The sequence below is a fragment of the Aphelocoma coerulescens genome, chromosome 10, assembly GCF_041296385.1.
Source record: "Aphelocoma coerulescens isolate FSJ_1873_10779 chromosome 10, UR_Acoe_1.0, whole genome shotgun sequence".
Taxonomy (NCBI): Eukaryota; Metazoa; Chordata; class Aves; order Passeriformes; family Corvidae; genus Aphelocoma; species Aphelocoma coerulescens.
Window position 1 is genome coordinate 20,293,555 of NC_091024.1, and position 20,636 is coordinate 20,314,190.

General features: G+C 47.0%; 2 protein-coding genes across 3 annotated transcripts in view; both read right to left on the reverse strand.

Moving 5' to 3' along the window:
- BBS4 (Bardet-Biedl syndrome 4) overlaps positions 1-9,503 on the reverse strand; it is a 34,834-nt gene extending 25,331 nt beyond the window's left edge. The window contains exons 1-2 of one of the 2 annotated variants that reach the window (XM_069025241.1): positions 9,455-9,503; positions 7,569-7,620 (exon numbers count right to left, since the gene is read on the reverse strand). In XM_069025241.1, the coding sequence (XP_068881342.1) occupies positions 7,569-7,620; positions 9,455-9,478 (76 nt within the window). In that variant the 5' untranslated portion in view covers positions 9,479-9,503. Of the gene's footprint in view, positions 1-7,533; positions 7,621-9,454 lie in introns of those variants that run through there. The other variant, XM_069025242.1, reaches the window with a different exon arrangement.
- Positions 9,504-10,597: 1,094 nt separating this feature from the next.
- ARIH1 (ariadne RBR E3 ubiquitin protein ligase 1) overlaps positions 10,598-20,636 on the reverse strand; it is a 50,370-nt gene continuing 40,331 nt past the window's right edge. The window contains exons 10-14 of the mRNA XM_069025240.1: positions 16,420-16,550; positions 16,264-16,321; positions 15,253-15,513; positions 14,692-14,804; positions 10,598-12,130 (exon numbers count right to left, since the gene is read on the reverse strand). Coding sequence (XP_068881341.1) covers positions 12,046-12,130; positions 14,692-14,804; positions 15,253-15,513; positions 16,264-16,321; positions 16,420-16,550 — 648 coding nt within the window. The 3' untranslated portion in view covers positions 10,598-12,045. The remainder of the gene's footprint in view (positions 12,131-14,691; positions 14,805-15,252; positions 15,514-16,263; positions 16,322-16,419; positions 16,551-20,636) is intronic.

The following is a 20,636-nucleotide window of genomic DNA, read 5'->3' on the forward strand; positions in this document are numbered from 1 at the left end:
GGAGCCGTAACTCATCCCCAGAGCTGCCTCCCGTGGTTTAATGGCTCCACGAGGTGCAGGGAAAGCTGGAAGGAGGCTGGAAAACAGTGGTTTAAACAACAAAAAAAGCAACGTTTCTGACTCTCCACCTCCCCCTGCAGGAAAATTAGCCAAGGATAGATGAAAGAGTACAAAATTGTATCTTAAATCTGATTTATACTCTAGGGCATGGGGAAATAAAGGCATTTTCTCTTGCTACTTTGCACTGCATAAATCTCACAGAGTTGCTTGCTCAGATTTGTGTTTCTTCTGATTTAAGACATTTACAGTTCTGAGTTACTCCAAAGAGAGATGGTTTCATTTATGAGACAAATACACTGATTATTCAATTAATTTGCCTTATAAACAGAATTAATTTATTCAATTATTTGTCTTCTACTGTGTGCTGCTCAAGTTCAACCTTAAGGTGAAGTGGGTTGATCTGTAAATAAACATAGGCTTGTCATCCCCTGGACCTCCCAGTGCCAGTGAGGTTCCCAGGGGCAGAACCAGTTTGGTTACTGGGAAATCTCTGTTAGTGGTGAGATACCACTGTGCAGTCTTGAATCCACCGGGGGGATGAGATTTACACACATTAACCCACGTACATGATCCTGATCATTACTGCGTAAAAAGTTTAATTCAGGCCTGATAATGCTCAATTCAAGGCTAAAATTTGATTCAAACAAATAATATTGGAGAGAAATTTAGTAACAAATACCCTTAAAAAGAAATTTGAAAAAGTATGGTCTTTCTGAAAAATAAGAATTGAAAGTCTGTTTGCTCTGCATGAGCCAATTTTGACCATCGGCACTGACTGCTGAGCAGAGATGTGCTCAGAACAGAGGAAAACCAAAAAATAGGGAAAAAAACCCAAAACCCAGGCTACTTTACATGTTAGTTCTTAAGTCCCTGAGAATACAGACACCACACTTGGAGATACCCAAGGATCCAAGCCCTGGCATGACGTCCCAGCTCTCATCTTCACTGTTTAAACCATGTCCTGCTTGTGCTTTTGTAGGCAAGGTGGAGTCTGAGCTCTCTCCGGGTGTCTGTTTGCCAACACTGTTCCCAGATTTGGGAAGCAGAGCACACCACTGCAAAGGCTTGGCAATAAAATGCCTTATGAACAGCAGAGGTGGTCTGAGATACTTACTGCTGGCTCCTCACTGTCTCCTCCCACAGCAACGCTGGGATGGGAGATATTTCCCTCACGAAGTGGCTGCAGGCATTCCCAAAATAACCAGCTTCTCATTAATTCCAGCATCAGGAGCACAGTAGTTTGGGGATTTCCACTCTAATCCTTCCTTTGGCTTTAATTCCTATGCTTAGTCTTTTTCTGTCTACAGTGTGAGGTATTTTACATGGAAATTGAAATGAAAGTTGTTCTAAGGCATTTGTAAGAAAAGCTTTTCCTTTAGAAAGCAAAATAAAATTCCAACAGGGAGAGGACCACAATCCAGCCATGACAGTCATTGAAACTTCCCACTCCATAAGGAACAGCACCTAGAACCTGTCCTCGCTTCATCCACTGCCAAAGAATGTTATACTAGAGGAACATTATAAGAACATATACATATACAAAAAAATAGAGAAGCTGGTCTTGCAAACATTTCAATACTCCATACCACAAGACCTTATAGTTTGAGTTCTTCCAGTCTCATTGCCTCAGGATGAAGTTTTCCAGGTGGGAAATCCCAGTCTATCCCAGAATCTGCCTGTGCACCTTCACTTTTCCCTTCTGCACAAATGTGTTAGTGACACAGTCTCTAATTACACAGTCACAGAAGCACACCCCTGCCTCCTTCTAATTATGAATATAAAAATGAATCACAGTGAGGCAGGGAACTAAATTGTTGAGAATTATGAATAAACCAGTGACTAAATCCCAGGACTTGCAGCGTGTGTAACGCAGCTGGAAGCGTCAGCAGCGGAGGGGACAGGCCCTGGAAGGAATGAATGGAGATGGTTTTTATTCAAAAAGCCCTTGGTGAGCTGCTCCATGCTCAGCAAGTCCCATCATTCCTGTGCCACAGATGCTGTTGGAGAGCTGGGCTAAATCCAACAGGTCATTATGTCACGAAAGACTCAGATGCTCAAATTCCAGCTGCACAGACAACGGGAATTCTGACTCTTGAGTGAGCTGCATCTCCTTCAAGTGTCTGAAAATGAAGATATGAGTGACTTGCTTTGGGCTGTCTCCAAGGTAAAGAAGAGGAATAGGCATCCTTAGGAAGGGATTCATCCCAGCACAGGTGGCTAGGAGAGGTCAGGGAATGGCACAGATGCCCTTTGCACTGACTAAACATGGAGCACGGGTGATCTGCTGAGACTTGTTCTGCATCAGAGAGATCTCAGTGCAGAAAGATGGATCCCACCCTTCCTAAATTTGTCACTTACTATTTTTACAGAATTATTTTTAAATTCCCATCAGGAGATGCCATTTTATCTGTATGCAGCATGCCAACAAACTGGAGCTGAAGGCTTTAAAATCAAAAGAAACTTGCCTGGCACCAAGGACTTTCAAAGAAGCTTCAAAAAATGAATTTACCTGTTTTAAAAGCTGGCACTAAAATGTTCCCTGCTGTGCTGCCTGCAAAGGATTCCCTGCTCCCGTCAGCACAGATATTAATGTACACACACAAGAGGGCAGAGCTGTGCTAGCACATTCCAATTTAAATATTACCAGCTCTTTGCAGTGCAGGGATTACTGGGCTGTTATTTTGGGGAGAAGAGGATGAAGCGAAGGATATTATAGAATTTAATTACCCAGAAATGATAATCCATTTTTTTAATCTCACTACTCAAAACTAGCAGTTGCATCAGATCCTGAGCATCACACACAGCACTCACTGCTCCCCACTTATCGGCGAGATGGAAATACCCAAGTCTCTTACATAAAACAATGATGTAATTACCAACTAATCTAGCTTATTTAGGAACCAATTTCTTCCCACAAGGTTGGGGGTTTAAATGGACTAAAAGATCTTGTCTTGCATGTGGCCAAATGGAAGCGAATGGGTATGGACAGATAAGGGCTGGATTGGCTCCCCCCGACCACAACATTCCCACTAAGGCCTTTTCTTTCTGACACACTTAGAAGTATTAATTAATTTAACTCAAGGGGGTTGTTTTTATCTGGATTTCTCAGGCAGCTTCACTCTTACAAGTTCAAAGGCAGCTTTGAAGCCAGCTCAAAGAATGGATTTATATTGATTTAAGAAAATGTATCAGAAATTCAGAAATGATCGGCACTGCAAGTGCATGGAACCGACTCCTCGGGGTAGAGAGTTCCTGCTCTTCAGATTAAGTACTCACAGAATCCCTTAAAACATCTGCAGGAGCAGGAGGGATCCCCACTGGTTCATCTGGGCGAGCAGGAGCCACCCGCAGAGAGACAGGACAGCTCATCAAAAGCCACTTATCTATTTCTGCATAATCTGAGCATTATTGATTATCTAAGAGCCACATTTTGAGACTGTTTCTTGTCACTGGCACTTCCTAGCCAGAGTCACCACCCAACAGGCCAAGCAGTGCATTGCAATATATCCATTTATACGAGACTTCATTTCATGTCTCCAAATGTTTTGTTAACCAAAGGCCTGCAGCATCCAAAACCTGTCACTGGGTATTAGGCCAAGCTTGTGGTTGATAAATGGAAAGCAACAAAAGCCAAAGCACTTTGCCAAAGGTCACAGTTAATTCCTTGCTTCAAACCCTAGAAAAAACATACCTACAAAGGATCCAAAAAATACCCCAGTGCCCAGCCCTGGGAGAACACTTGATCCCTGCTAATACTTTTACAGGGTTTTCATTTTGAAAATTATCTACCTGACCCTTCCTGTGGTAAGTGTAGAGGAGGTTGATGACAATTCAGAATTCTCATTCTTGACAGATTAATGGATTTTTAGGACAAGTTCTTCCCAGTGATTCAAATGAAATCCATTTTGCTTCAGTGAATTTATTATACCATGCACATATTTAGGATTCTACCTTATCATTAAAACACCATCAGTGCATCTCAGAAAGTCTGAGGTCTCATACTCATGTAGAAATCCAAATGCATTTAAAATTGTCCCATTAACCTCTGAACTGCTATTACACAAGCACGAGCTCAGAACTTACTTTCTAAACATTTTTTCCACAATAAAGGGAAATAAATTCAAGTTATGCTCCATAAAAATCAACAATACAAGCTGGCAAAAGCACTTCTCCACTCCAGTGCTATCTGATCCTATAAAATGACTTGATTTGCCCGTGTGGGAAAATGAAAGTGGGAAGATGGGAGACAGCCTATCTCAATTCCGAAGCAGTAAAGCATTTAGGAAAATATCTGATTAATTTAGAATGCAGGAGGGAGATTACAACCCCACCTCAGCAGGCTGACATTAACTCCTTATCGCTTCAAGGAACAGAGCTCCCTTTATTCCACCCTCAGTTGCTTGGGGATCAGCACAGGGAGGGTTATGGATCTTGATGGAGCAACAAAGGGAATTGATTTTCGGAGCAGCTCTCCCCGCAGGGCGTAAAGGACAATACAATGAATGGTTTTGCTACTCCTGTGTCAGCTGCTGAGGGACCATTGTCACCAAGAGGCCACAAGGTCCTCGGAGGGAGTCGCCTCCACCCGTGCCGTTAATTCGGATCTCTGGATGCAGAGATTTCCAACCCGATGCCACCAGCACCACCTGCTCCAGAACCTTCAGACCTCCTTCACCCTCGTGGAACGCCCATCCTCTTCCCTGAGGGCTGGCCTGCTGACAAGCCAGACTCGCCCAAATCCCAACTTTCGGGCTTTTCCAGCCCATCATGCAGCCACATGATGGATCAGCCACGTCACGAGCAAATTCTGCCCCCCAACTCGGCGTTACCGTTTCAAGAGCCATAAAATCAGGCTGCTAAACACTGGTTGTAGCTTTCCACTTTTTCTTGGCTCACAGGCAGGATCATAGGAGGAAAGCAAGGAACAGTGAGGGGAAGCTACTCAATTCAGGTTCAAAATATCCAATGTATTCACACCTGCATCACTGAAAACGTGGTCTTCTGGTTAAAGCTACAAACCTCACATGTGGATTCTGTCATTCCAATGATTTTTGGCAAATTTGAGACTCCATTCTGGAGAAACACACATTTAATACCTCGCTCCTGCCCAGTACAAACACAGACAAGCTGTTACAGGCTGAATGTGATGGTTAAAATAGGGCCTCAGCAATGACTGGGTCCCACTCTGCTACATCTGAGTGCAACCACATCATCCATTATTGCTCTATTTGGGCACGGATTTTGCCCACACCAAACTGTTCATATGGTCTCTGCATTTCACAGACCTGTTTGTGCTAATGTTGAGTTCAGGATCTCTCTTGCCTGAGAAAACACTGCTACCGAAGCTTTATCCTGCTTGAAAATACAATGCAAATATAAAAAGGCAATTTGCTGCAACAGAAAGTGGCCATTCAGTGTTTAAAATGTCAGTTTAAAATAAGTTTAGCAGCACTCTTCTGTTCAGCACAGCACTGGTGTAGCCTGGCTCCTAAAGTTCAGCGTAATTCTCCTCAGCCAAACTAAAACGGGATGCGATAATTAATTAAGATGTTCTACAAATATTCTATTAAAAAATCCCAGCTGTCATGGGAAAAAAGATGCTGCTCTTTCCTGCCAAATTCCACAAAAACATATCCAACATCCCTTCGTTCTCCCTCCTCCTCTTTTCCATGCCCCTAGTCCCCCACCCACACGCAGAGGACACAGTTACATCACTCCAAGTACAAATCTTTTTGCTGCCCTCATTTCCCAGAGATTAACGATCAGGCAGCTCAAATCAGCTTTCCCCGCTGCACTGAAGTCAAACATTAAATGGCAAAGCCCAAAGGCTTCCAAGGCTTTTCAGTCAGAACAACCCGAGGTGTGCCAGGCACTGGAGATGCCTCAATTTACCTTAAGGGACAGAGCAGAGAATTACAAAAGTCACAGGCTAGAGGATTTTTTTTTAGTCATCATAGTTTACTTGGAGTCAAGGGTTGTGTCAGTATAAAAGGGAGATCCAGAGCCACAAATAAATGGGACTTGCACAACGAGGCAGAGCAGGGTGGGGGTTATGGAGGATGAGGAGATGGGAGTCATAACCTTTATGGGAATAAAGGATGGAGATGAACCTCTCACCAGGGAGCCCATCAGTGCCTCCATGGAAGTCACACTAATTGCTTCAAAGTAACCAATTTAGAGTGATTTTAGAGTAATCCTTGCTCTGAAAGAGTTGAGGATCAAGATAACAGTAAATTTGGGAGTTATTTTTACTTGCATGCAGGCCTGAAGCAGTAGCAATCTTCTCCTCAGCTCTGGGCAAGCTACCAAAGAGGCCTGGGCTTGTGCTGAGACCTCAAGCCCCATCTCCAGGACAGCCATACTCTGCTCAAGGGCTGGAATTCTACCAGGAATTGGGACTATGTGAGGTTGGCCCGAGCTCCCCAAAAGCAAAGTGGCTCTTCCAGCTTCCAGCTTCCCAAGGCCAAGGCCTACATGCACAACAAAGAACATTCCCCAGTTAGGCAGAATGTCAGTGCAGTACCCAGTTACCAACCCTACTCCTTTGTAGTGCCAGCATTATCCCAAGGCAGTCTCTGTCCCAAGGAATACTACTCTGACAGGCACATCAGGGCAGAAAATGGCCAGAGGGCTGTGTCCACCAGCTGAGCTTCCCTGAATGCAAAGGCAAGGGAAAAGGAGGACTGCTTCTGGCACTGGGAGTAAATACTCTCAATTATAATCTGAACTGATGGGGCCCTCTGCACGCTTGAGAAAGGAGAGTCCATTAAAAACCATCCCAAAAGCTCAGCTCAGGTAGGCAAACACTCATCGCATGTTTGAGGCAAGTCCTGCCTCAAGAACGAGTGAAAGGGGCAAAGGAGAGGCAGAAGAATTTACCAGATCCCTCAAAAAACAGCAGGATTTGGTAAAACATTTTGAACCAACAACAGAAATCGTACCTGTTCAGTTCAGATTCAACCAAGACTTCAAAACAACAATTTGCACTGAGTGAATTAACACATTTTCAGTATTAAAAAGAAACAACAAACAAAAGCAAAGAAACAATAATTAAATCAGTCACAACCTGCCCGATTTGATACCACTTTTACTTCAAAAATTGGAACACATGACATAAAAAACACCCACAAGACATGATGTTTGCCTCTCAAGATTATTTCCGGAGCAAGCCATCATTCTGAAGAACCCAAAACAAACCCCTGTTTATTATTTGAGAGGATAAATGAGGATCAAACTCATGAACAGCCCCATAAGTAAGTACACAATAAAATAAACACTCTCACAGATTATAAGCAAACATGATACAGGCTGTGGCTACGGTAAGTCAGCCAGGGACAGCACTGAGCTCACAGAGACCCTGGAAAAATACTGGTACTCAGCAAATTACGGTCTAGACAGTCTCCTCTTTTCCCAGAGGACATTTATTTCCTCCTAGACAGCTGCACACACTATAGAAGAAACCTTAAAACCAACCTGCCCAAGAAACACAATCTTGTCTTCAAACAAACCTTTTTTAGGACGGGGTTTTGTTGGTTCTGTAGCCGCTGGCGATGAAGAAACCTGAAAAGACAAAAACCAGGAGTAGTAAATATACCAGGCAAGGTTTCTTGAAGCTCTGTTCTAGAAAATAATCAGAAAGGACAACTGGCAAATCCCAAAGGAGGGCATAAAAATAGCAGCATTGCTGCTGGACAAACTCTGCCCTGCCAAGCAAGGCAGAGATTTCTGTTCCACAGCTCGATTAAATAAACACCCTCATTGTGCAGCACATCCCTGCTCGTGGGGTCACTCCTGATCAGCAGCATCCTGGGAAGTGATCTTTACCTTGCAAACAACCAGTACTGGAGCATTTAAGAAGCTCATTAGAGATCACACAGAAAATAAGTCAAAAACATTTATTATAAAATGTTTATGAAGTTAATTAGGGCAAAGCTGTTCCCGGGGAACCATCTGAGTGGGCAGGATCTGAGCACAGGGATGTCCCACCACATGGAGGGCAGGGAACCTCCCCCTGCAAACACTGTCCAGAGCTCCCAGTCCATGGAAAATAAATCAATTTTCTATGATTTTCTTACTTTGTATCAACCATCTTCACAGAAGAGAAACAGATTTACACAGGGAAGTATTTTTATTTTTCACTTTGCTTTTTGAGAAGACACAACACGGGATTTTATACCTGTGTCACCTCCCCTCTCCTTAAAAAAATAATTTTTAAAATCAGAGATTCAGCCAAGCTTTGTTCATTGCAATGTTTTGGGGACATTTCCTAGTTGCATCTTTTTTTCTGGAGACGGGGTGGATCAGAGATGCTGTGACATGAAAAATAACCCAAGAAAGGCTCTTCCTTTTTTATTTTTACTGTTTACCTTTTTGTTTCTTAACAGTTTCTAAAATTTTATTGACTTTTCTGATTCCTATTGTGAAAAACTGAGTTGCTATTTTCACAGAATTCCCCAACTCCGAGCACTCCATCCTCAGCAGGAATAAGCAGCACAAACACCTCATTTTTTAATATATTGCCATCTTTTATAATCTGCACACACATCATTACAATTCTGACTCCTCTCGCTCAGCTCCATTAAGACTTTTCCTGGAGTTTCTCCTATTTCCTCCTCACCTGAGTAACTTTCTACTCATCCTTTTGTCCCGATCATTTCTAACTACACTGAACAACCCAGGCCTGGTACTGATCCCTGCAGGGCTTCACAGCAACCACCCTCCAGCACAAAAAACTTACGGAATTACGGAATCAGTTGGGTTGGAAGGGACCTTAAAGCTCATCCACTGCCACCCCTGCCATGGGCAGGGACACCTTCCACTGTCCCAGGCTGCTCCCAGCCCCCATGTCCATCCTGGCCTTGGGCACTGCCAGGGATCCAGGGGCAGCCACAGCTGCTCTGGGAATTCCATGCCAGCCCCTCCCCACCCTCCCAGCCAGGAGATTCCTTCCCAATCTCCCATCCAGCCCTGCCCTCTGGCACTGGGAAACCATTCCCTGTGTCCTGTCCCTCTATCCCTTGTCCCCAGTCCTTCTCCAGCTCTCCTGGAGCCCCTTTAGGCCCTGCAAGGGGCTCTGAGCTCTCCCTGAGCCTCCTTTTCTCCAGGCTGCACACTCCCAACTCCCCCAGCCACTCCTTGTGCTGCAGTCCCTTCTCCATCTCCATTACTCTTCCCCTATTCCAGCACCTAATAATCGATTATTAATGTTAATTACTTTAGCAAAGGCTGAATTTCCCTCACGTTTCCTATACCAAGTGTGCAGATTAAAAACTCGCTCTTCAAAACAACTTGCCGCCACTTCTCACTTCCTTTCCCCTCCGCCCATCTCCCCTCCCGTCCCTCGCCCCTCCGGTCCCTCTCGGTCCCCTCAGCCCGGGCGGCTCTCGCCCCTCACCGTAGCGTCCTGCAGCTCCGCCATGGCCGCGGCGGGCCGGGGTTGCCATGGCGACCGCCCGCCACTTCCGGTGCGGCCATGGCGCGCGGGGCACGGCGGGACGGTGGCGGTGCTGACAGGAGGACCCCGGCCTCCCCCCCCCCCCGGCCCCCGTTTAATGTGGGAAAACACCCGAATAACCACAGAAATAATAAAAGGTCCGGATTTTGGAAGGTTTTATTGGGGACTCCGCGGTGTAGAGGGAAATGAGGCCGCCAGTGAGGAGGGACAGCCCGGGAAGCGCTGAGCGGCCGTGGCCCCGCTCCCTCCCCGCCCCACAGTAGCAGCAGGGAGGGGGGCTGGGATGACAGAGTTTATTTTCCTTTATATTTCCACAGTGTCTGTGGGGACGGTGTCCAGCCAGCCAGGTAATTCACCTGCGAACGCCTGAAACCCGGAGGAGAGGAAGAGCAGCAGGTTCTCCCACAGCACAGGGCTGTAACACTGTCTTTAGGCTTGCCAGCAGCCATCGGGATGGAGGACGCCACAGACCGGGGTTCCTTTGGGGTGGAGTGCCCACATCCTTGGCGTATTCCTCTGGGAAACACGGAGTGAAAACCGACCGCCTCTGTGCTTGCACCTCCCCAGCCCACCTCGCTGCAGCTTTCACGTGTTCCAACGCACGGACGGAGAATTCCCAGCGGGAATGGCAGGGACGGACACGGGCAGGGCCGCTCCCACGCAGCCCTGCGCCATCCCACCCCTCCAGCAGCACCAGGAAAAGCACCGGGAAAGCGGCTGCACTCCCTCACGTTTCATTGCCAGGGCAAATAAAGGGGAAAGCAGGCACAGAGGGACAAAAACACATCCCTGGAACGTCGGTAGGAGCGGTGAGGGAGCCGAAGTGACTCCACTCTCAGCTGGAAAGAGCATCCCGTGTTGCAGCCCTGCCTGGGATCTGCCTTTTATTTGATCCCTTCACAGCTTCCATATCCTCTGGAAGCTGGCAGAGGGGCAGGAGGCTCGGAGAACACTTGCCTGGCGAAAAATACCACAGAAGGAATTCCTATACAGGAGTAAATTTAATAAAACCACCACCAATTGTTTACTTTAACATAGCTCTTGTTACAGAAATCATAAAAATGGACTCAGTAGCTAAACTCATTAGTTCTTTCCCCTTTTAATTGAAAAATACTCCACTGATTTCAGCTTCTAGTGCACTAGATGGAGTGTTAAATAGTTGCCAGGACAGGACGCCCAGTGATTGAGCCCAAAACAAACACAAAGACAATTCCATCAGCTTTCCTTTTCAATGTTACGACTCGTTATAATGAAGTGAAAATTAAAACAGCAAGAAAGGGTCCATTTGACAGATGAAAGGGGGAGGGAGAGAAGATCCACAGCCGAAATCTCGCCGGAAGTCTTTGGAGAAGTGGTGCAGAACACCCCTCCTTGTCCTGCCTCGGGATCCAACACAAACCTCTAAACACACACACGGACACCCACACAGACACACACACGCCTCCTCTGGGATCAGAGCACGTGTCCTGCGTGCACGGCTGGGAACAGAGAGCTGCATTTGGGCAGGTAAAGATCTGGGGCCGAAAATAAACCGAGAAAAAGGCAAGGCATCCTGAACCAGAGCTCCAGGAGCTGCAAGGGGCCGCGGCCGGCGCCAGCAATGGATACACACACAAACAAACACACACACCCACACACCCCTGGGGGAGGCCCTGGACAGAAAGGAACTGCAGGAAGAGGAGAAACCCAACTGCTCTGGAAAAAGCTTTCCGAAAAGAAAAAAAAAATAAAATATATATAGATATATTCAACTACACCAGCACACGCTTCCCCCACCCCAGCCCAGGGAAAAAAACCAAAACCAAACAAAAGAATCAAACTGAAAGAAAATGCACAGCAAATAGACATAATCTTGAAGATTTTTAAAGAATAAATATTTTTTTGTAATTAAACATTATGCAAACACGTGCCACGCTTGCTCTTTGTCCATGCATATGCGCTATATACAACTTTGAAAAATACTGTGTTGTCCTCTTTTTGTTTTAAAAGTCATATACAAAGGTTGGGTTTTTTTTTTTCCTTGCTGTGTACCCCCCTCCTTCCCTCCCCAAAAATCCTCTTTACAACGAACCAATCCACATTCATCCGTGTACTTAGGTGGCAGAGAGGAGGAGGGGGGCGGGAGAGCCACCCCCCTTACCAAAGTCCATCAAAATGGCTGGTTTGGACATGAAAAGCAGTGTCAAGAAACTGGTTTAAGTTTCATCTGTACTACACACAGGAAAAGAAAGAGAGAAAAGAAAAAGGAGTCGGCTTGGAGGATGAAGCTACGTTACAAGTTAAAGTTGGAGGGTTTTTTAGTGCGTCTGTCACACTCTTGGCCGCCTAGAATACTGTTGTACAATGGTTTATCTACCTTTTTTTTTTTATTACAATATAATTTACTTAATTTTTCTGTTAACAAAACAGAATCCCGGTACTACAGACCAGCGGTGTAAGAGGCGGAGCAGCGCCCTGGGTGGGTTTTATTGGAATTGCATGAGCACTCTAGGATGGGAAAGGGTTCAGAGTTCATTGCTGCGGGGCCGGGCTCAGTCCTCGATGTACTCCCACAGGTCCTTCTCGTAGCCTTCATGCACGTGCTGCAACAAAACCCTCCGCCGGCTCTCGCAGTATCTGCAGGGGACAGGGACAGCATGGAAAAGGCACGTCAGGAATCACACAGCATCCCTGGCACCGAGATACCCAAACCTACTGCCACGCCTCACTTCCCAAAGAGGAGATCCCCCGAGGCGGGAGTTTGCATTTACAGCCCGTTAACAGTGCTAATTAAGACTTTGGTTGCTCCAGTCGCTCAGCTCTAGGTCCCTGGCTGGAAAACCAGTGTGCAAATTGGGAGTTCTTCAGGCAAAAGTATCCCCAGAGCCCCTACAGCTGAGAAACCTTCAGGAATAACTGGAAGATGAGGAAGCAGCAGCTGTGGTTTGAAAAAGCCTGAGCACAGGTTGGTGGTGACACATGGAATGGGATGAGTTCTCCTCAAACGTGGCCTGGTGCCTGCTCTAAGCCCCATCAGGACAACAAAAATCCATGAGTTAGCTGGGAAAAACTAGCTGGAAGTGTTCAAGGCCAGGTGGGAGGGAGCCACCTGGTCTGGTGGAAAGTGTCCCTGCCCATGGCAGGAGGTGGAGTAAGATTTACTTTAAGATCCCTTCCAACCCAAACCAGGCCCTGATGAAAACCTCAGGAGTGCTGAGAGTTCTGTTTCCCAGGGGAGATGGAAGCAGTCCAAAGGGTTACTGGCCTGGATGGAGAGCAGGTTTCACCTCACATCCCAACACGTGGCTCTCAGAGGGACACTACACCCTTGGAGTATTTCCACCTATGCTGACTGAAAAGTGCTGCACATAAAACTGATCCCGGAGTCCAGGATCACTGATCCTGAGGAAAAGGGGTATCACAGAACACAGCAAAGGATGCCATGGTCATTTTGGTCATCAGCACAGAAACATTTAAAGAATTCAGGTTCCAAGAGCAAAGTCTAAACAAGCATCTGAGAGGCTCTGGCTGCTGGGAAGCCAGCTTGCTCAGCAGTGGTCAGACATCCCTCAGGAGGAATCTCCCAGCGGGAAGCCATCCCTGACCACAACACACACTAACACCTGGCAGGAATTCCTCACCTGCCGCTCAGGACCTGATCAGAGTGACTGATTTATCCACCAGAGCAGCTGTGGCTCCCCTCACTGCTGGCAGCTGGTGCTAGACAAACCCCCATACACAGAGTCCCATTGATTTTCAGGAGCATGTGATGGCAAACACGTGGTCTCTGCTCTCCCAACTTTAGTTATTTTTCTGCTGGGGGCGGGGGTTAATCCTGTTTTCTAGAAATGTCTTTGCAAGCAAAGAGATCCAAACAGCTGAAACCAAACCAGCCTGGAGGGCAGTTCCTGCAGCTTCCCAGAGCTCTTTAAACCCACCTCGGTGACATCCTGCTCCCAGTCTTGCATCAAAGGGCACCGTGCAGGACATGATTAAGACATGACTGAACTGGTTAATTAGGGACCTGCACGGGCTTGACAGATGGAATTCTCTCTTCGCAGAAATGTGAAAGCAGGTTTGGGATACTGTTTCCAAGCAATTCAAGCTATATTAGCTTTTAATTTCATCCCTACAAAAGCATCCAGGTTCAGAGGACTGAAGTAAACAAGCAGCTTCATCTGAAATACCAAATTAATGGTGGCCTTAAAGGGTAAATTATAAAATGTCTTCAAAAAGAAGGTCAGGAAGTCTTGTCCAGCCCCAGCTGTGCTGCCAAAGTTGGGCAGCATGAGCCACAGGCACACCAGAGCTTAACAGCTCCTGCCACGTCCATTGAGTCCTACAGCTCACCCTACTTCGGATATTTTCTTCCCCCTAAGCCAGGCATAACAAATTCAGTGATTTTGGCAAAATGCCTCAGAAATGCAAGCCCTAATCCTGTGACTCATCCGCATTTTCAGCTTTGTACTTTTCCACTGTGCAGAAATTATTCCCCTGGGACTGAACAAAGCACTGGCATCTGTGTCACCTGGACCCCAGTCCCCTGCTCCCCTTCCCAGCTGGGCAGGCTGCTCTCTCCCTCTTCCTTAGGGACAGCTTTTCTACACCCACGTTTTGCACAAATGGACCCAGCAGACAATTAAAAGAGCCAATTGCTCTCTGCTGGCAGCTCATCCTAGGCCAGAGCTGGCAGCTTGGAACAACAAAGTCACTCCTTGTTCTTTGGCCCTCGCTCTGCAGATCCCATCCTGGTGCTGGCCATTCCCACATGCTCCTTCTGTGCAGGAACAGAAGTGTACTGAGAGCCATTGCTTCTGGACACAGGATTTTTTCCATTCCGGGGCTGGATCTTCCAGCTCCTGCTCTGCAAAGCAGATGGAAGGCAGAGCTGGGAGCCTCTGCCCGCAGGCTGTCACCTCCCCCGAGAGCTGCTCCCAGCAGGGACACAAAAACCCACTGCCAGCATCGGCGTGAGGGCTTCTCCAGGAGGATCCGGGGCTGGCACAGGACAGCGCTGCTGCTCTCGGATATCCAGGGACTGGCTGATCACAATGGGTGGCACAAAGCCAAGAGCAAACAGCTTCCCAGGGATGTGGCTCTGGAGAAACCGTATCTTGGCAAGTGCTCAGGTCACTACCTGACACAGGGAATGGCAACACTCGGGCAGCTTGGAGAGAAAGGAGTATTCCAACACAAACCTGTACTTATCCTGTACTTTCTGCTTTATGTCTTGCAGCGAATCTTGGGATATATCTCGCTCCAGGTACCCAGAAAGCACCTCTGTAGCATTCTCTAAGTCTGCTTGGTTATTCTGTAAAGACAAAAGAAAAAAAGTGTTTGAGGTGGGGTAGAGGAAAGGGGGAGATTTTTATTTCAGCATAACTGGAATCAGTACCAAAATACAAAAGGACGATTAGATATCACAGAATCCCAGACTGATTTGGGGTGGGAAGGGACATTAAAACTCATCCAGTTCCACACCCTGCCATGGGCCACCTTTCACTAGACCAGGCTGCTCCAAGCCCCATCCAACATGGCCTTAAACACTTCCAGGGATCCAGGGGCAGCCACAGCTTAGTGATTCTGTGACTCCTCCAGCAGCCGATGCTACACAATGCCCAGAGAGCCTCTAACTTTTGCACGACAGAATATCAAACCAGACTAACTTGGGTAAAAGTGGGGACACGAGGCCTCCAAGCATTAAATCTTATTTCCTCAGCTTTGCAATCTGAATTCCTGACAACCCCATTTTCTCCTACCTCAAAGATAATGGACTGATTATTCTTTTTGAGGTAGAAGGCAAAGACGTAAGTGTACATGAGTGTGGCACGACACTGGCAGAGGACGTCGACTGCTTTCTTCAGGAACTGCACCTCGATCCACGACATGTTGTGCTGCTGCATCTCCTCCATCTTCTGCTTCACCTGAGCGTAGAGCTTGTGCTCGAAGCGCAGGCTCTGCATGTGGTTCATGTAGCGGTTGCAGTAGAACAGGTACCTCTGCAGGGCTGCTCGGGATCGCTGTGTTAATTCCCATTAGGGAGAAAGAGAACAAATTGTTAAAACAAAGTAATGGCTGCAAGAGAAGTAAACCCTTCACAAGGCTCTTCCTGACCCAGAGAACAAGCTTCCTTTCCAAAGGAGCCTCCTCTCCTGTCACACTGGGCAGACAGCTCCGTGTGGCCCCGCTAACCCTGGGAAGTGCCCCGGGCACTTCCCAGCGCAGCTCTGACATCCTCACTCCCAACCTTGGAAGCAATTACAATCACACTGCTCAAGCCTCATCACTTTTGTATTTCAGCTTCTCGACTCAAGGTACAACACTCAAATGCTCCCAGTGTCATGACAAAAGTGAAAAGATGATGTTTTGGTGCTGGTGGTTTTTTTTTTGCTAATGAGGAATTCTAGTTACTGTGCTCATGCTAAGAGGGCAATCTCAGGTTGATTATAGAGCAGGGGAAAAGCACCGTGTGCTAAATAGTGCAAGACAACCAAAATGACTCAATACACAGTCATTAATCTTATTTTCTTCACACTGACAGACCAGCTGTAAAAAAATAACACCACGGGCATGGTTCAACTTGTGTACTGTGGATGTACAAAGGTAGCACGTACCAGGCAAAGCCATCCCTATCTTAAAAGTCAAAAGACTTAACTGTCCCTTGGATTTGTGCCCAAATCCATGAATTCCTTCAGAGCAGATGTGTAGGTTTACAGAAAGCACACCACAGGGCTGGTGATCTCCCTCATCACCGAAGGTTATGGACTCACCTCCTGTGCATCCCTTGCTGCCTTTGCATCATCCTCATTGTAGCGATTACAGTTGTACCTGTAACAGGGACACCGATTCCACAGATTTCAGTCCAAATCCGTGCCGTTTGCACCACGACCTCCTCGCCTTCCAGCAAGGCACGCTCCCGAACTCACCAGGCAGATCCGTGGGGCTCCCAGGGGCCCAGACACACCCAGCAGAACTCCGCCTTGCAGTTCTGGTTCCGACAGACCATGTGGTTGCAGCCCCCGTCCTTCTCGATGGTGACGTGGCATTTTGGGCATTCCTGTCCACAGGACAGAGAGCACCGTTAGCAGGGCAAGCACGGAACCCCAACAGCCTGGGGAACTTGGAAGGGTTCCCACGGCAGTCAGACAGAGCACATCAAGTGAAATACATGATTTAATTCTTCCCTTTGGACATCGAGATCCTCTTCAGAGTCAGGCCTTAAAATACTTCCAAACCCGGAGCAGTTAGATAGAAAAAACTTAAGGAGTAACACATTTTATCTATGCTGCTCTCACAGAGGGACACTGGGTGAGTCACTTCATGACCTTCCCCAAAATCCCAGCAGAGGGGTGGTCTGTAAGAGCCTGGGAAGCATCTGGCTTTCCTCACCACCAAGTGTCTGGTCCACTCTGGGACTGAGACCGAGCCGGAATCACGCTGTTACCAATCCGAGACACCTGCAGCTGTAACACGCCATCCAGAAAGGAGCTGAAAACATGCAGCAAGACTCTAGTGTGCTTCAAAGAAGCTGCTGTCAGCTAAAAAGACACTTCTCTTCCTGAGATGTTTCTACGTTTCCCATCAGGTCCGTTTTTTCCCTTCATGTGACACCTCACTGAAGACTTTTCCATAAAAGCTCACATGGGGTTTCCCTTTCAGGAGTAAGGCTTTTGACAAATGTGAGTATCTCAAAGGGCAGCTCTGCACAGGGAAATAGCTGGGGAATATAACACTAATATCATGGTCTCCATGAACTTAGAAATCAACAAATCAACAAAGCAAGTACAGAGAAAAAAACTGCATAAATGAAACCAAAGCCATTTTAGGCTGAATCAGCTCCTCATCCAACTCATCCCACAACCACACCAGCCTTCATGGAGTTTCTGCACAAACCAGTTTTTATATACAAGACAATTACAAACATATCCAAGCCAGTGATACACACACCTGTAAAATCAGCTGCAGCTTTTGGGTCAGAAGCATGTGAAATCCCCTCCCGAGTCTGGAGCATGTCTTTGCTAACCAAAGCGAGCAGTTCCTACCCTGGCATTCAGATAAACTCTCAGTAAAGGAAGAAACCAACATGCACAATCACTCCATAACTGCTACTTGTACACAGGACACATCCAACAGGTTCTTGTACACCCACTCTGAGTGTCCCAACTACTACTGCATTTTAGATGAGTTTACCAGTTTGTATTGTCAGGGACAGGAGAATTTGCACATCAAACCAATGGGATCAAGCAGCAACCAAGCACAGAAGAGGAATTTTCCAGACCTGCCTTCTTCCCAGTCACCTGTGTTTGTCCTTCAAACTCAGTAACTGTACTACAAACAGAGTAAGTGAAGCACAGTGGTTCCTGTGCTGGTCCCCTCAGGGGCACAACACCAAGATGTCCCCCAGGACTGTCCACAGGCTGGATATTCAGCCAGGGAAGCTTGTTCCCAGTTAGTCCGTGCAGTTCTGTGAACTTTGGAGTCAAAAATGGTCTCTCCTTTGAGCAGAGCACTCAGTGCAGCATCTATTTCCCTCTTCCAGGCAGCCCTCCTCCCTCTTCCAAACCTGCACCAACAAGTCAAGACTCAAATTTAACTTTATGCTAGCAATGTCCTTCCCAACTGTGCAGATCCCTGCTCAGTCTGCTCATCAGCCAGGGTGCCTGGAAGTACAGACAGTGGCCCTGTCCCTGTCACACCACGGTGACCACAGGGCACACAGCCAGAGTGGTTTTTCGGAGGAGGTTGTGGAGCTGTGCAGTTCTTCCAGACACATCTCCTCCCATCAGGTGCCAACATCACCCGTGGGAGACGCAGCCAATCCGCGCAGCTGCGCTGATCCCTCCTGCTGAGCAAAATCCTACAGCTGCAAGAGAGGGAGAACAGTTCCCAGGTGACCTGCCAAGCTGGAGAGGTGCCACGGGCACATCCACACCCAGGGATGTGGGGCCACCTCACCCCCAGTGAGACTCCATCAGGAGGATGGAAATTCTGCCCTCCTGTCTTTGCAGTGGGACCAAGCTCTCCAGTGTGTCCACAGTGCTCAGGGCTTCAAGCTCTGGGATGCAAACTAGGACAAGAAGACACTTCCAGTGCCTGAAGGGCTACAGGAGAGCTGAAGAGGAACTTGGGACAAGGGGGAATGGCTTCCCACTGCCAGAGGGCAGGGATAGATGGGATACTGGGAAGGAATTGTTCCCTGTGAGGGTGGCAAGGCCCTAGCACAGGGTGCCCAGAGCAGCTGTGGCTGCCCCTGGATCCCTGGCAGTGTCCAAGGCCAGGTTGGACGGGGCTTGGAGCACCCTGGGATAGTGGGAGGTGTCCCTGCCCATGGCAGGGGTGGAACTTGATTATCTTTAAGGTCCTTCCAACGAAACCATTCCATGATTCTACCATTCCGTTGGAGCCCTTTTCTCACAGGAAATGCCATCCTTTCCAAGCCTTTTGCTCCTCTCTAGCAGAGCACAAGGAAGAGGTGACACGGTATCTGTGCAGATTCCTGAAGCTGTGTAAAAGTGTAGAGTTGAGTATTTTTAAAAATTAAAGCCATGAAAAGTACATACTAAAGAAATGCTGGACATCAGCAGAAAAAGAAGCAGTAACTACTCAAGTCACCAACACAACAAGTGGGAGAGATTTATAGATTAAGGAGGATAGGGAAGGAAGATCTCCCTGAGAATTACAGCTATGCAACAACCCAACAGGCAGCAAATCAAGTTACTAAACCTGCAGATTATTGTGCACGTTATCAGTCACAGCACAACGCAGAAGTGACCTCATTAACATTGTTGCACTCCAAACAATTCCATGCTGGGCTTGGAAACAAAAGCCTGGGCAAACCTGGCAAAGGAGAACAATCCTGATTTTGTTGTAAAAGTCCATGCATACATAAAGCACCATAAACCTCAGCTGCTCTTTTATGAACAGGAAGCTAAAGAGAAACACGTTTCTTATTTCAGGGCAGGCAAAAGAGATTAGCTCTTTCCAGAGCTCCCAGAGGAACTGGTGGACATCAGCCTCCCACAGCCACATTCACAGCAATGCCTTCACCTCTAACCCATCCTATAAGAAGGATCCTCAAAAACCACAGGGATTTCTTAATGAATTTCAACAAAACCCAAAAACTTAATTATGGCTAGCACAAAACAGTACACGGTTCCAACACCTAGAGTCACAGAGCAAAGCTTTTTAAAACATATTTTAAACACCAGTTCATCTGAAAGAAGGAGATGGCACTTGGGACACCTTTGGAAAAACACTGACCACGGCTCTGGCATGCTGGGAAATGAAGGAGCAGAGTTTGGTGCAGGTACCCAGGAGGATCCCGTGTCCTGCCAGAAATTCCACGCGTTAGAACAAGTGCAGGATCTCCAGAAAGTACAGAGGGAGCACTTGTTCAGCCATTAAAAAGTGACCTGAAAAGGGAGAGATGTGTGCTCATGCCATTTTATCTTGTGCAGGGGACAAAAACAGCCAATGGTTTATTTTGAGAAGAAAATGTGCCTGGTTTATCCATCAGCCCTTCAAGCTCTGTCTGGTCTGGGAAGGAAGGATGGGGATGTGCCAGGAGCCAGAAGAAGCAAGGCTGGGGTGTTTTTAGTATCAGATGAACAACTTTCATTAACACCAATTTCAGTCCCACAGTAAAAAGCAGTGCCTTGAGCCAAGGCCAGCACCATTACCGCCTTTGTTCCTCTCCCTTTGGTATTCCAGGAGGCAGAGATTAACATCGCTGACACTCGGGTTCCAAACAGGTTTCCCCTCCTCCTTTTAGACCACTTTCAGATAGTCTTGATACCCCTCAAGAACCCAAAATAAATGCACAAATCCAAGTTTCCTCTATTTTTTCGCTCTTTTGAATGTCCACGTAACAAAAGCAATGGATCTCAGTGGTTTCTTTATTCCCAAATACCTGAAACCTGCCTAGTTTAACTCAAGAAAGGAACTACTGAAGCACCAAGTTCATCAAGCAAACTGAAAAAGGAAGAAATATGCAAATCCTTGGACTATTCAACCCCGTTCCTCAAGAAGACTGAGGACTACAGGCTTGATAAAGAACTTGTATTGCCTTAACTTTAAATTAATCTAGTTAAGCAGAACTCATGTGAAAGTAGCTCATTTTAAGAAAAAAGACATTTACTCCAGC